General features: G+C 46.1%; 1 protein-coding gene across 1 annotated transcript in view; it reads right to left on the bottom strand.

Moving 5' to 3' along the window:
- LOC139273965 (solute carrier family 22 member 2-like) overlaps positions 1–12941 on the bottom strand; it is a 77012-nt gene extending 64071 nt beyond the window's left edge. The window contains exon 1 of the mRNA XM_070891037.1: positions 12531–12941. Coding sequence (XP_070747138.1) covers positions 12531–12941 — 411 coding nt within the window. The remainder of the gene's footprint in view (positions 1–12530) is intronic.
- Between the last annotated feature and the right edge of the window lie 2707 nt (positions 12942–15648).

Here is a 15648-nt window from a genome sequence, read left to right as displayed (position 1 = left end):
ATCCTGGCAGCAATCATCCTGTGCCAGCTCTCTTCCAGCCACCACATCAAGCTCGTGACTGGCTGGTCGGAGACAAGGGCTATCCATTCTCTACCTGGCTCATGACTCCCCTCCGCAGCCCCAACACTCCTGCCCAGCACTCGTACAATGGGAGCCATGCTGCCACCGGGAACACCATCGAGCAGACCATCGGGGTGCTCAAGCAACGGTTCCGCTGCCTTGACCGCTCGAAGGAGTCCTCCAGTACTTGGCTGAGCAGGTGTCCATATTCGTTGTCGTCTGCTGCATGCTGCACAACTTGGCCATCATGAGGGCCCAGCCATGGCCACCCTGCATAGCTCCACTGCCTCAGGAGGAGGAGAATGAGGAGGGATGGGAGCAGGAATAGCAGCGACAGAGGAGGCTGCCACTCAATCAGCCTTCTGCAAGGGCGGTCTGCGACCATCTCATCACACTTTGCTTCCAATGAATTCCAGATCACGTCCCGGTTGCTCACCACGTCCCCACCATTGCATCAATTAGTCAGTCCATACCACATCCCAAAACTGAAATGAGAGACACCACAAATGTGCAACATTCCATTAACAAATTTATCTAAAAACATTAACCAGATGTAAGAACATAAGAATTAGGACAATTTACTGTCCAACGTAGCTTTGTATCTTCAGCAAGCTTGGATATACAGGTGCAGCACCCAAAATCCGGAGTTCCGGAATTCGGAATCCAGACCGATTGGTGGCAGGGTTGTCCGGAATCCATAAAATGTTCCGGAATCCGGACCCGCCGACCCTGCCGACCTCGAGGTCCTGCCGCTGCCCGACCTCGGGCTTCACCTCGCCGCCGCTGCCCTTACCTCGGGGCCTCCTCGCCGGCCCGCCTGAGCACCTCCTCCATGACAGGGCCCCAGCCGAACAACTCCTTGACAGGACTAGCCCGAACACTTCCTCAGCAGTGGGGCCCCGCCCGAAGACCTCATCGACAGGGCCGGTGACCGGAACAGCTCTTTGGCAAGCACAACCCCCGACCCCCCGCCCCCCACCCCACCACCCCTTCTGACGTTCCGAAATCCGGAAATTCCCGAACCCCGGCTGGGTTCGGGTGTTTCCGGATTCGTGACGTCAGAAAGACGTTTCAAAGTCCGGAAAAATGTGGAATCCGGAACGGCCTCAGTACCGAGGGTTCCGGATTCAGGACACTGCAGCTGTATTACATTTGGTCCCCTTATCCAAATCATTGATGTAGATTGTGAATAGCTGAGGCCCAAGCACCGATCCTCGTGGCACCCCATTAGTTACAGCTTGCCAACCTGTTTATGCCTGCTCTCTGTTTTCTATCCATTAATCAATCCTCAATCCATGCTAGTATATTACTCCCAATCCCATGAGCCCTAATTTTGTTCAATAACCTCTTGTGTGGCACCTTATTGAATGCCTTCTGAAAATCCAAATACACCACATCCATTGGTTCCCCCTTATCTATTCTGCTGTTACAACCTCAAAAAGCTCGAAAAGATTTATCAAACATGATTTCCCTTTCATAAATCCATGTTGACTCTGCCCAATCCTATTATTATTTTCTAAGTGCCCTGTTATCACGACCTACTACTGATGTCAGGCGAACTGGTCTGTAAGTTCCCTGTTTTCTCTTTTCCTCCTTTCTTAAATAACAGGGTTACGTTAGCTACCTTCCAATCTGCCTGAACCATTCTAGAATCTATGGAATTTTGGAAGATGACAACCAATGCATCCACTATCTCTGTAGCCACCTCTTTCAAACCCCTAGGATGTAGGCCATCAGGTCCAGGGGATTTATCGGCTTTCAGTCCCATTCATTTCTCCAATATTATTTTTTTACTAATACTAATTTCTTTCAGTTCCTCATTCTCACTAGAACCTTGGTATTCCACTATTTCTGGGAGATTTTTCATATTTTCTTCCATGAAGACAGACACAAAATATTTGTTTAATTTCTCTGCCATTTCCTATTCCCCATTATAATTTCTCCTGTCTCAGCCTGTAAGGGACCCACATTTACTTTTGCGAATCTTTTCCTTTTTACACACCTATGGAAGCTTTTACAGTCTGTTTTTATGTCTCTCGCTCGTTTATTCTCACATTCTATTTTCCCTTTCTTTATCAATTTCTTGGGCCTCCTTTGCTGAATTCTAAAATCCTCCCAATCCTCAGGCTTACTGCTCTTTTTTGGCAACATTATAAGTCTTTCCTTTGATCTAATACTATCTTTAACTTCTCTTGTTAGCCACGATTGGACCACTTTTCCTGTGGAGTTTTTGTGCCTTAAAGGAATGCATGTTTGTTGTAAATTAAGTATTAATTCTTTAAATGCTCGCCATTGCTTGTCTACCATCATATCTTTTAATGTAGTTTCCCAATCTACCTTAGCCAACTCCCCCCTCGTACCAACATAGTTTCCCTTGTTTAGATTTAAGATCCTAGTTTTGGATTTAACTAAATCCCTATCATATTATGGCCACTCTTCCCTAAGGGACCCTTTACTACAAGGTTATTAATTAACCCTTTCTCATTGCACAATATTAGATCTTAAATAGAGTGTTTCCTAGTTGGTTCCTCAACATACTGATCTAGAAAACTATCTTGTACACATTCCATGAATTCGTCTGCTACACTATTACTGCAAATCTGGTTTGCCCAGTCTATATGTAGATTAAAGTCCCCCATGATTACTCTATTACCCTTGTTACTTGCACCTCTAATTTCCTGATTGATACTGTGCCCTACATTACAACTACTGTTTGGGGGTCTATAAACAACTCCCACCAATGTTTTCTGCCCCTTGCTGTTTCTTAGTTCTACCCAAAATGATTCTACTTCTTGACTTTCCGAGCTAAGATCCTTTCTCTCCACTGTCTTTATCTTATCCTTGATGATCAGGGCTACCCTGCCTCCTTTTCCATTTTGCCTATCTCTTCTAAAAGTTAAGTATCCTGGAATATTTAGTTCCCAACCTTGGCCACTTTGCAACCATGTCTCCGTAATGTCCAGTAGAACAAACCTATTCATTTCTATCTGCGCTATTAATTCATCTATTTTGTTGCGAATGCTGCAAGCATTTAGATATAGTGCTTTTAGGTTTGACTTTTTTCTATTTTTCCCTGATCTCACCTTAGTCACTGATGCCCTATTACCTTTGTAACTCTCTCTGTCCCTTCCTGACCCACTCTGCTTATTTTTACCCAAAGCTCTACTCTGCTCTACAGCCTTGACATTTCTCTTGCTGCTTTTAGAAATATAGAAACATAGAAAATAGGTGCAGGAGTAGGTCATTCGGCCCTTCGAGCCTGCACCCCCAATCAATGAATTCATGGCTGAACATGCAACTTCAGTACCCCATTCCTGCTTTCTCGCCATACCACTTGATCCCCCTAGTAGTAAGGACTACATCTAACTCCTTCTTGAATATATTTAGTGAATTGGCCTCAACAACTTTCTGTGGTAGAGAATTCCACAGGTTCACCATTCTCTGGGTGAAGAAGTTTCTCCTCATCTTAGTCCTAAATGGCTTACCCTTTATCCTTAGGCTGTGACTCCTGGTTCTGGACTTCTCCAACATTGGGAACATTCTTCCTGCATCTACCCTGTCTAAACCCGTCAGAATTTTAAACATTTCTATGAGATCCCCTCTCATTCTTCTGAACTCCAGTCTTTCTTGATATGTCAGTCCCGCCATCCCGGGAATCAGTCTGGTGAACCTTCGCTGCACTCCCTCAATAGCAAGAACGTCCTTCCTCAAGTTAGGAGACCAAAACTGTACACAATACTCCAGGTGTGGCCTCACCAAGGCCCTGTACAACTGTAGTAACACCTCCCTGCTCCTGTACTCAAATCCCCTCGCTATGAAGGCCAACATGCCATTTGCTTTCTTAACCGCCTGCTGTACCTGCATGCCAACCTTCAATGACTGATGTACCATGACACCCAGGTCTCGTTGCACCTCCCCTTTTCCTAATCTGTTACCATTCAGATAATAGTCTGTCTCTGTTTTTACCACCAAAGTGGATAACCTCACATTTATCCACATTATACTTCATCTGCCATGCATTTGCCCACTCACCTAACCTATCCAAGTCACTCTGCAGCCTCATAGCATCCTCCTTGCAGCTCACACTGCCACCCAACTTAGTGTCATCCGCAAATTTGGAGATACTACATTTAATCCCCTCGTCTAAATCATTAATGTACAGTGTAAACAGCTAGGGCCCCAGCACAGAACCTTGCGGTACCCCACTAGCCACTGCCTGCCATTCTGAAAAGTACCCATTTACTCCTACTCTTTGCTGCCTGTCTGCCAACCACTTCTCAATCCACGTCAGCACACTACCCCCAATTCCATGTGCTTTAACTTTGCACATTAATCTCTTGTGTGGGACCTTGTCGAAAGCCTTTTGAAAGTCCAAATACACCGCATCAACTGGTTCTCCCTTGTCCACTCTACTGGAAACATCCTCAAAAAATTCCAGAAGATTTGTCAAGCATGATTTCCCTTTCACAAATCCATGCTGACTTGGACCTATCATGTCACCTCTTTCCAAATGCGCTGTTTTGACATCCTTAATAATTGATTCCATCATTTTACCCACTACCGATGTCAGGCTGACCGGTCTATAATTCTCTGTTTTCTCTCTCCCTCCTTTTTTTAAAAAGTGGGGTTACATTGGCTACCCTCCACTCCATAGGAACTGATCCAGAGTCTATGGAATGTTGGAAAATGACTGTCAATGCATCCGCTATTTCCAAAGCCACCTCCTTAAGTACTCTGGGATGCAGACCATTGGGCCCATGGGATTTATCGGCCTTCAGTCCCATCAATTTCCCCAACACAATTTCCCGACTAATAAGGATTTCCTTCAGTTCCTCCTTCTTACTAGACCCTCTGACCCCCTTTATATCCGGAAGGTCGTTTGTGTCCTCCTTAGTGAATACCGAACCAAAGTACTTGTTCAAATGGTCTGCCATTTCTTTGTTCCCAGTTATAACTTCCCCTGATTCTGACTGCAGGGGACATACGTTTGTCTTTACTAACCTTTTTCTCTTTACATATCTATAGAAGCTTTTGCAGTCCATTTTAATGTTCCCTGCAAGCTTCCTCTCGTACTCTATTTTCCTTGCCCTAATCAAACCATTTGTCCTCCTCTGCTGAGTTCTAAATTTCTCCCAGTCCCCGGGTTCGCTGCTATTTCTGGCCAATTTGTATGCCACTTCCTTGGCTTTAATACTATCCCTGATTTCCCTTGATAGCCACGGTTGAGCCACCTTCCCTTTTTTATTTTTACGCTAGACAGGGATGTACAATTGTTGTAGTTCATCCATGCGGTCTCTAAATGTCTGCCATTGCCCATCCACTGTCAACCCCTTAAGTATCATTCGGCAATCTATCCTAGCCAATACACGCCTCATACCTTCAAAGTTACCCTTCTTTAAGTTCTGGACCATGGTCTCTGAATTAACTGTTTCATTCTCCATCCTAATGTAGAATTCCACCATATTATGGTCACTCTTCCCCAAGGGGCCTCGCACAACGAGATTGCTAATTAATCCTCTCTCATTACACAACACCCAGTCTAAGATGGCCTCCCCACTAGTTGGTTCCTCGACATATTGGTCTAAAAAACCATCCCTTATGCAGTCCAGGAAATCCTCCTCCGCCGTATTGTTTCCAGTTTGGTTAGCCCAATCTAATTGCATATTAAAGTCACCCATGATAACTGCTGCACCTTTATTGCATGCACCCCTAATTTCCTGTTTGATGCCTTCCCCAACATCACTACTACTGTTTGGAGGTGTGTACACAACTCCCACTAGCGTTTTCTGCCCCTTGGTATTCCATAGCTCCATCCATACCGATTCCACATCATCCAAGCTAATGTCCTTCTTTACAATTGCATTAATTTCCTCTTTAACCAGCAACGCCACCCCACCTCCTTTTCCTTTCTGTCTATCCTTCCTAAATGTTGAGTACTCTTGGATGTTGAGTTCCCAGCCTTGGTCACCCTGGAGTCATGTCTCCGTGATGCCAACCACATTGTATCCGTTAACTGCTATCTGCACAGTTAATTCGTCCACCTTATTCCGAATACTCTGAGCATTGAGGCACAGAGCCTTAAGGCTTGCCTTTTTAACACACTTAGACCCTTTAGAATTTGGCTGCAAAGTGGCCCTTTTTGTATTTTGCCTTGGGTTTCTCTGCCCTCCACTTTTACTCATCTCCTTTCTGTCTTTTGCTTCTGTCTCCAATTTGTTTCCCTCTGTCTCCCTGCATTGGTTCCCATCCCCCTGCCATATTAGTTTAACTCCTCCCCAACAGCACTAGCAAACACTCCTCCTAGGACATTGCTTCCGGTCCTGCCTAGGTGCAGACATCCGGTTTGTACTAGATCCACCTCCCCCAGAACCAATTCCAATGCCCCAGGAATTTGAATCCCTCCCTGCTGCACCACTGCTCAAGCCACGTATTCATCTGAGCTATCCTGCGATTCCTACTCTGACTAGCACGTGGCACTGGTAGCAATCCCGAGATTACTACTTTTGAGGTCCTACTTTTTAATTTAGCTCCGAGCTCCTTAAATTCATCTCGTAGGACCTCATTCCGTTTTTTACCTATATCGTTGGTATCTATATGCACCACGACAACTGGCTGTTCACCCTCCCTTTTCAGAATGTCCTGCACCCGTTCCGAGACATCCATGACCCTTGCACCAGGGAGGCAACATACCATCCTGGAGTCTCGGTTGTGGCCGCAGAAACGCCTATCTATTCCACTTACAATAGAATCCCCTATCACTATCGCTCTCCCACTCTTTTTCCTGCCCTCCTGTGCAGCAGAGCCAGCCATGGTGCCATGAACTTGGCTGCTGCTTCTCCCCCTGAGGAGTCATCCCCCTCAACAGTACTCAAAGCGATGTATCTGTTTTGCAGGGGGATGACCGCAGGGGACCCCTGCACTACCTTCCTTGCACTGCTCTTCCTGTTGGTCTTCCATTCCCTCTCTGGCTGTGGACCCTTTACCTGCGGTAAGACCAACTCACTAAACGTGCTATTCATGTCATTCTCAGCATCGTGGATGCTCCAGAGTGAATCCACCTTCAGCTCCAATTCCACAACGCGGTCCGTCAGGAGCTGGAGGCGGATACACTTCCCGCACACGTAGTCTTCAGGGACACCGGAGGCGTCCCTGATTTCCCACATAGTACAGGAGGAGCATAACACGTGTCCGAGCTCTCCTGCCATGACTTAACCTTTAGATTAACTTAAATTGGCAACAATAGTGTTAAAAGTTACTCACTGATATAGAAGAGAAAAAAGAAAAAACTACTTACCAATCACCAGCCAATCACTTACCCCCTTGGCTGTGATGTCACTTTTCTATTTCTTTCTACTTCTTTTTTGCCTTCTCCCTGTAGCTCCACAAGCTGGGCCTCTCCACACACCTCCTCGACGCTGCTCCCGACTCAGCGATGCACCGCCCGACCTCACGGCCTTTTATAGGCCTCTCCACGCACCTCCTCGACGCTGCTTACTCTTTCGTGAATTAGTTTAAAGGCCTGTCTACTGCCCGAGTTATTCAATTCGCCAGGACACTGGTTCCAGCCCGGTTCAAGTGGAGCCCATCCCATCGGAACAGCTCCCTCTTTCCCCAGTACTGGTGCCAGTGCCCTATGAAGCAAAACCCTAGCCTCCCACACCACCCTTTGAGTCACGCATTTAACTTTCTAAGCTGCTTATCCCTAAACCAATTGGTGCGTGGCTCAGGTAACAATCCAGGGATTATTACCTTTGAGGTTCTGCTTTTAAATTTGGACCTCAACCCCTCAAACTCTTTTAGCAGAACCTCATTCCTAGTTCTAACTATGTTCTATACACAACAACAAAATTTACTAATTACCCTTGTGCAAACCCTTACTTCCCCTCTTAACACTGACATTTCCTAATCTACTGTTCCCATGTATTGTGTCCCCAGTGTCTGCAGCAGGGCTGATGGAAGGCTGCTGACTGTCGGGGGCCAGAGACTATAGATGACCTTGCAGGACGCCCTCGACCAGCTCTGGACCCAGTAGGCCCGGCTGTAGACTGCACCACCTCAGGCTGGGTGGCTGAATGACAGAGTGGCAGTGGTGGGAGCAGAAATGCTGCAATTTTGAGAGAGGACAACAGATTCCTGCTCCACTGACTCACTGCCACTCCCCCGAGGCAGCAGGTCTCCCCTTCAACTGAAGGGCAGAGAGAGAGACGCGTTGACCCGGCAGCGCCTTGGCTCCGTCCCGTCCCCATGTCAGCCCCGCTAGTGACACACACTCTGCCCCGCCCCCACTTCTGCCCCCATGATGAGGTCACTTCCGCCCCGCATGGAAAAAAAAGTTTAAGGAGCTGAATGTCTCCGGATAGGCTGCCGCGAGATGACTTTGAAAACGGTAGGTCCGCGCCATTTCAGGCAGAGGTGGATTTCGGCCCCCAGGTTCTCTATGAAAGTAGGGAGGATGTGTTAACCCTAAGCTGCTTGTGACTATTGATAGATTAGCAAGCGGGTTGTTTGCCTTACCTTTTAATTTCTGTGTGACACAGGAACATTTAAAGGACAAAGTGGAGAAAACTTTTAATACGTTTTTTTTTACAAAAAACGCACACGGCTTTGTGTGCATGATGTTTAACCAATGGCTAATATCTTTGGAGGGCGACGGCTGACTGCAGTACGGGCAGGTACAGCAGGAGCGGCGAAGTCGGGGTGAAGGAGCGGCGACAGATTGTAGAGGGACGTGATCGGGGCCCAGAAGAGGCGAGAGTTCGGGGCCCAGAAGAGGTGAGGGCCCAGAGGCAGCACGGGCCAGCCCACACTGCGATATGTGCGCGCACTGGGTCCGTGCAGCAGAACTGGTCTCCAGTCGTCTTGGGTAACCCTTGCCACTGGATAAAGGCCTAGCTTTGTCAAGCCCGTGTGGTGGCTGGTGTGCAACGGTCCACCTACAGTAAAAAAATCCACGCACAGGCATCTTCCACCCTTCAAGATATAGCTTGGGACCTGGAATATCATTGAAACACCTGTGAACTCATCCGTTCTCGGCGTGGAAGCAAGTCATCCTCGTTTCGAGGGACTGCCTATGATGATGATGATGATGATGATGATGATGATAAATATCTTTAGGGTTAGATTTTGCTTTTAGTACGTGTGTCGAGTGTGAGGCCTTAATCCTAATGTTTTGCACTGCTGTCATGATTCACATTTAACAGTGTTTTGAATTCCAATCTAAATTTGACATTTTGTGGTATAGATTGTAGTAAATAATTAGTGATTTTGTCTGTTTTTGACGAAGTTCTTCCAATCATTACAATCTACTGCTGCTTCAGTTGATATACTGGTGGATCTTTTGTAAAAATGTTCAATGTTTGTAAGGGTTGGCTCCAGAGTTTGAGCGATGGTGTGAGAGGCACGGCATAGAGTTGGAAATGGGTGGGACGCTGCTGATTCAGAATGGGAGAGGGGAGGCTGCAGTGTGGAATCAGGCTAGAAAAGAAGAGGCTTTGAAACAAGCCAGTCTGAGAATATGAAGGATGCATGGTCAGGCGAGATGAGGGTAGTGTAGACTGTCGTCACCAACTCTGAGTCTGACCGTCAGTAAGCTCGGTTGAAGCAAAACAAAATTTGGCAGTGAGTCCAGAATCAGACTTTCAGGACTGCTTACTTTTATGTTTGTGGCATAAGCATGTGAAAAATAATAGCAAATGGTTGGCACACATAGTTAGTACAGATCAATCAAAAAGGCAGATTTCTGCTTTCATACAGACAGTTTTTCATTAGTAAGCTGGAGTGACTAGAACTAGGGGGCTTAGTCTCAGGATAAGGGGTCGGCCATTTAAGACAGAGATGAGGAGGAATTTCTTCACTCAGAGTGTTGTGAATCTTTGGAATTCTCTGCCAGGGCTGTGGATGCTGAGTCTCTGAATATATTCAAGGTTGAGATGGACAGATTTTTGGAGTCTTGGGGAATCAAGCGATTTGGAGATCGGGTGGGAAAGTGGAGTTGAGGCCGATGATCAGCCATGATCTTATTGAATGGCGGAGCAGGCTCGAGGGGCCATAGGGCCTACTCCTGCTCCTATTTCTTATCTTCTTAGCCAAACTGTTCCAGTACAGCTACAACACTGACATCTACCCGACAATGTGGAAAACTGCCCAGGTATGTCCTGTCCACAAAAAGCAGGACAAATCCAATCCGGCCAATTACCGCCACATCAGTCTACTCTCAATCATCAGCAAAGTGATGGAAGGTGTGGTGGACAGTGCTATCACTTACTCACCGATGCTCAGTTTGGGTTCCACCACTGCCCTTGACATCAAGGCAGCATTTGACCAAGTGTGGCATCAAGGAGCCCGAGTAAAACTGAAATCATTAGGATCAGGGGGAAAACTCTCCACTGGCTGGAGTCATACCCAGCACAAAGGAAGATGGTTGTGGTTGTTGGAGATCAATCATCACAGCCCCAGGAGTTCCTCAGGGCTGTGTCCTAGGCCCAACCATCTTCAGCTGCTTCATCAATGACCTTCCCTCCATCATAAGGTCAGAAGTGGGATGTTCGCTGATGACTGCACAGTGGTCAGTGCCATTCGCAATTCCTCAGATAATGGAGCAGTCCGTACCTGCATACAGCAAGACCTGGACAACATTCAGGCTTGGGCTGATAAGTGGCAAGTAAGATTCGCGCCACACAAGTGCCAGGCAATGACTATCTGTAACATGCGAGAGTCTAAACACCGCCCCGTGACATTCAACAGCATTGCCATCGCTGAATCCTCTACCATCAACATCCTGGGGGTTACCATTGACCAGAAACTTATCTGGATTGGCCACATAAATACTGTCGCAACAAGAGCGGGTTAGAGGCTGGGTATTCTGCGGCAAGTGTCTCATTTCCTGACTCCACAAAGCCTTTCCCCCAGCTACAAAGCACAAGCCAGGAGTGTGATGGAATACTTTCCACTTGCCTGGATGAGTGCAGCTTCAATAACACTCAAGAAGCTCGACAGCATCCAGGACAAAGTAGTCGCTTGATTGGCTCCCCATCCACCACCTTAATCATTCACTCCCCCCACCACTGGTGCACCGTGGTTACAAGATGCACTGCAGCAAATCGCCAAGGCTTCTTCGACAGCACCTCCCAAACCCGCAACCTCTACCACCTAGAAGGACAAGGGCAGCAGGTGCATGAGAACACCACCACCTCCAAGTTCCCCTCCATATCACACACCAATTGGAAATATATCACCGTTCCTTTCTCATCGCTGGGTCAAAATCCTGGAACTCCCTCCCTAACTGTACTGTGGGAGTACCTTCACCACACGGACTGCAGCAGTTCAAAAAGGCGGCTCACCATCACCTTCTCAAGGCAATTAAGGATGGGCAATAAATGTTGGCCTTGCCAGCGATGCCTACATCCCAGGAACGTAGAAACAAAAATATTCATCAGTTACTTACACAACTATCAACAAAATTGTCAGCATTACTCTGTGATAGTATAGATTATACTCTGTTTTCAGTCAGGTACAGCAACAACAACATATCTTTACAAAGCACCTTTAACGTAGTAAAATGTCCCAAGGTGCTTCACAGGAGTGTTAGTGAACAAAATTTGACTCTGGGCCACATAAAGAGATATTAGGACAGGTGACCAAAGTCTTGGTCACAGAGGTAGGTTTTAAGGAATATCTTAAAGCTGGAAAGAGAGGTAGAGGCAGAGAGGTTTAGTGAAAGAATTCCAGAGCTTAGGGCCCAGGCAGCAATGGTGGAGTGATGGAAATCGAGAATGCACAAGAGCCCAGAATTAGAAGAGGGCAGAGATCTCGGAGGGTTGTAAGGCTGGAAGAGATTACGAAGTTAGGGAAGGGTGAGGCCATGGAGGGATTTTAACAGAAGAATGAGAATTTTAAATTCGAGGTGTTGCCAGACCGGGAACCAATGTAGCTCAGCGAGCACAGGGCTGATGGACGAACCGACCTTGGTGCGAGTTAGGTTATGGGCAGCAGGTTTTTAAACCAGCTGAAGTTTACAGAGAGTGGAAGGTGGACCAAGACAGCATTGGAATAGTTGAATCGCATTTCACTGCCCATTCCCTGTGTCCTTGTGACTTGCTGTTTGGGAACTCATATTCGGCATTTGGCTAAATCAAATAGATATGAAGCTGTTAAACCACACTGAGGCTACAACAACTGACAAGTGCTTGGTGTAGCCTTTCCCTGACTATGGGGTTTGGATATGCATTTGGATATGTATCTTTGTGGACTGTACTGGATAAGCTGTTTTGTTTCACTGCCTGAATTACATGGGCTAATATAGCTTCTTCAATTTCATCAGCATGGTCTGGTTTAGACTATCCAATAGCACTGTTTTAAACATTAGATATTGTGCAAGGTTTGCAGCCTTGGTCTCACTGACAAAATTATTTTTCTTCGCACGTTGCTAATTTGCTAACATACTTGGCATGATCTCCAGTCAGGAAACTTACCTCCGTCACAATGCTGGGGAATGAACCATCCTCAAAAACCCACCCGTCCTGGCACACCATACGTGCGAGGTCGGCCGAGCCATTTTGGAGAAACGAAAGCGGATTTTCACAGCTGACTGAAGTGGCGTTCCATTCGATATCGTACCTCTCGCAATGACTATACGATGAGCTGTCAGCGCTGTCAGGAGGCACCGTGTAATTCCGTTCTTCTTCAAGGGACCAGCCACACTTATTCCTCAACTCAGCCACTCCAGGGCTCCTGCACCAGTGGTCGGGAGTGACGGCTAAAAATACAATTCCAACATACAAGTAGGAGAACATTGCTGATGTTATGCATATTAGAAAGAAAACTTTCTTTTGGTAGAAACCAAATGCTCCTGCTTCTTCCAAAAGTTCATCAAAGGTGGCCATCGCTCAAGATATTTTCACTAGCACTTTAGTAAGTTGCTTCAGTTGAATATGTTACCTGCACAATGAGTTTTATACCTGCAGGACAGTAACAGAACTGAAGTGGTTTTGGATCAAAGGTCTTTAAACCAATTGTGTAAATAATGGAGTTAATAAATAAAGGACAAACTCTGTTTCAGATTTGGGTAACCATTTCATATCAGACTCGTAAATTAACAACAGCAATCTCTTTCGAAAACTACTGCAGCTTGATATGGCTGACCATCATAAATCCAGACAATGGTGTGTTTATCCATGGCGCTGACCCTCTCTGTCTCGCAACCATGCATACCAGCCTGAGAACTAGTAAAAGTGGCTATGTTCAAGAAAAAGCCTGCAAATCATAAACAATCTAAGTCTATGAGATGTAGTTAGACTGAAAGTGCAGAGCGGCTCTTAAGCTACAAGTAGACCCACCACTACATCATTGGGACAGTGGGAAATTCAGCCTTCGATAAGATGCCACAGAAGAGACACATGACAAAGGATGGGCATTTGGGATCAGGGGTCAGGAAGCAGAATGGATTGAAAGATGGCAACAAAGAAGCAGACAGAGGTTAGGAGATGGCGGAAATTTCTTGGACTGGCAGAAAGTGGGAACTGGTATCCCGCTGGGATCCGTGCTGAGATCACTGCTGTTCACCATGTATGCCAATAATTTGTGTATGAGACCTGAGCACAAAAGTCTAGGCTGACACACCAATGCAGTACTGCGGGAGTGCTGCACTGTCGGTGGTGCTGTCTTTCGGATGAGATTAGTAAACCGAGGCCCTCTAAGGTGGATGTAAAAGATCCCATGACACTATTTTGAAGAAAAGCAGGGGTATTATCCCCAGTGTTCTGGCCAATATTTATCCCTCAGTCAACATCACTAAAAAAACAGATTACTTGGTCATTATTGTAGCGTCCTTACACCTTACTATAGAATCACACGGGGCATGCATTGCAGACAAGGTCACTACGTGACCTGAACCTTTATTCCCAGGACCAAGAAGTGATGACCCTGCGTGGGACCTCCCTTTATATACCTGGATGACCAGGTGAGGAGTGTCTCCCACAAGTTCACCCCCTGTGGTCAAGGTGTGCATTACTCAGGTGTATACAGTGTACAGTGTTGTTACATAAAGGTTACAGTTATGTGAAGGTTACAAACATGACAATTATCACATTGTTGTTTGTGGGAGCTTGCTGTGCACAAAACGGGGGTCGCATTTCCTACATTACAACAGTGACTACACTCCGAAAGTACTTCATTGGCTGTAAAGTGCTTTGGGACATCCTGAGGTCATGAAAGGCGCTATATAAATGCAAATCTTTCTTTTCCTTCTCAGGTTTATGGTTGAGGGAATCCTAGAGCAGACAGCGCTGCCATTGTTCTGGGTGCTGAGAAGTGGGTGATCCAGGAAATGAAATGCAAGACCAGGTATGCTTTTCCCATCTCATCTACATGCTTCCGTTTGGCTTGCACCTATTGCTCATGTACTGCCCTTGCCCTGCGTTCCAGGAAACCCCGGTGTAATATATAGCTCCATCTAGTGGACTTCTGCTCAACCATTGCTGGAAATACAATAAAAGCATCAGGTGACAGGTCACCTGATAAGTTCCTGAGTTGAAGCCATCTTGTACGTGTGTGTTTGTGATGTCGTAGAGAAGATACCACACCCTCGATACTTCAGACAATGTTCAAGGCTCAGAAACCCCATGAACGAGGCCTCTGTGACTTATTCCTGAACTTTTCACTCGAGGAACTCTGGGCACATAGGTCAGGGAAAATCCACCCTATGGTTAGTTAATAGTAAGACATGAAAAATAATCAGCAGTATTAAACTGTGCCAAGTTGCTAAATATATTATCCGACAACTCAAATGAACAACCCAAGTGTGCTTTAGGTTACTTGAAAAGATCAGAGCTTCCTCTATCTGCGAGGTGTGACTGACCTTCTGATCCCCCCCACAACATGATTAATAATTGCTACTATTATGTACACTGGTAAGGAGTATTAACAAATAAGGTTAAGAGTATCCAATAGGCACAAAATCTAAAAGCTCAAGATCCAGTTTTAAGTCTAACCATAACTTTTTTTAATTCTATCTAAATTTGAAAAGTTTCATTGTTAATTTACTTCTGGTGCGATGATGCCCCTTCTGATCAAAGTTGTTCAGCTTTGATTGGAGGTTGCATCTAAAATATGTTCTAAATGGGTTAATGTGTTTAAAATCCACGTGGTGAAGATGTAACTGGACACCCAAAAAAGAAATATTGATACGTTAATGATCACCTTGTGTTCAGCCGTGGTTCAATGGTAGCACGCTCGCCTCTGAGTCAGAAGGTAGCCAGTTCGAGACCCACTCCGGAGCAATACATTCGAAATGTGGCACAGCTAGTGCTAGGATAGAATGGTGGGATATAGGAGGGACGTTCATACATAGGCTCTGGATGGAATGGAGTGAGGTAGGAGTGGTGTCCATACATGGGCTCTACGTGAAAAGTACTATCGAATTGGCCGCCCAATTTACACCTGCCCAATTTTGACGAGGTGTATAACGGGTGACTAAGTCGATACCCCATCGTCCAAAGTTAAAATTACGCTCCTCTGGTTTACCTGAATGTTATTGTAGACAAGCTTTAGGATTGATGCAGTCTCCAGTCGTCCTGGTTAACCCTTGCTACT

Source organism: Pristiophorus japonicus, chromosome 9 (assembly GCF_044704955.1).
Source record: "Pristiophorus japonicus isolate sPriJap1 chromosome 9, sPriJap1.hap1, whole genome shotgun sequence".
In the NCBI taxonomy this organism is placed as follows: Eukaryota; Metazoa; Chordata; class Chondrichthyes; family Pristiophoridae; genus Pristiophorus; species Pristiophorus japonicus.
The sequence above is the reverse complement of the archived record's forward strand: the minus strand, read 5'-3'. Positions and strand labels throughout refer to the sequence as shown.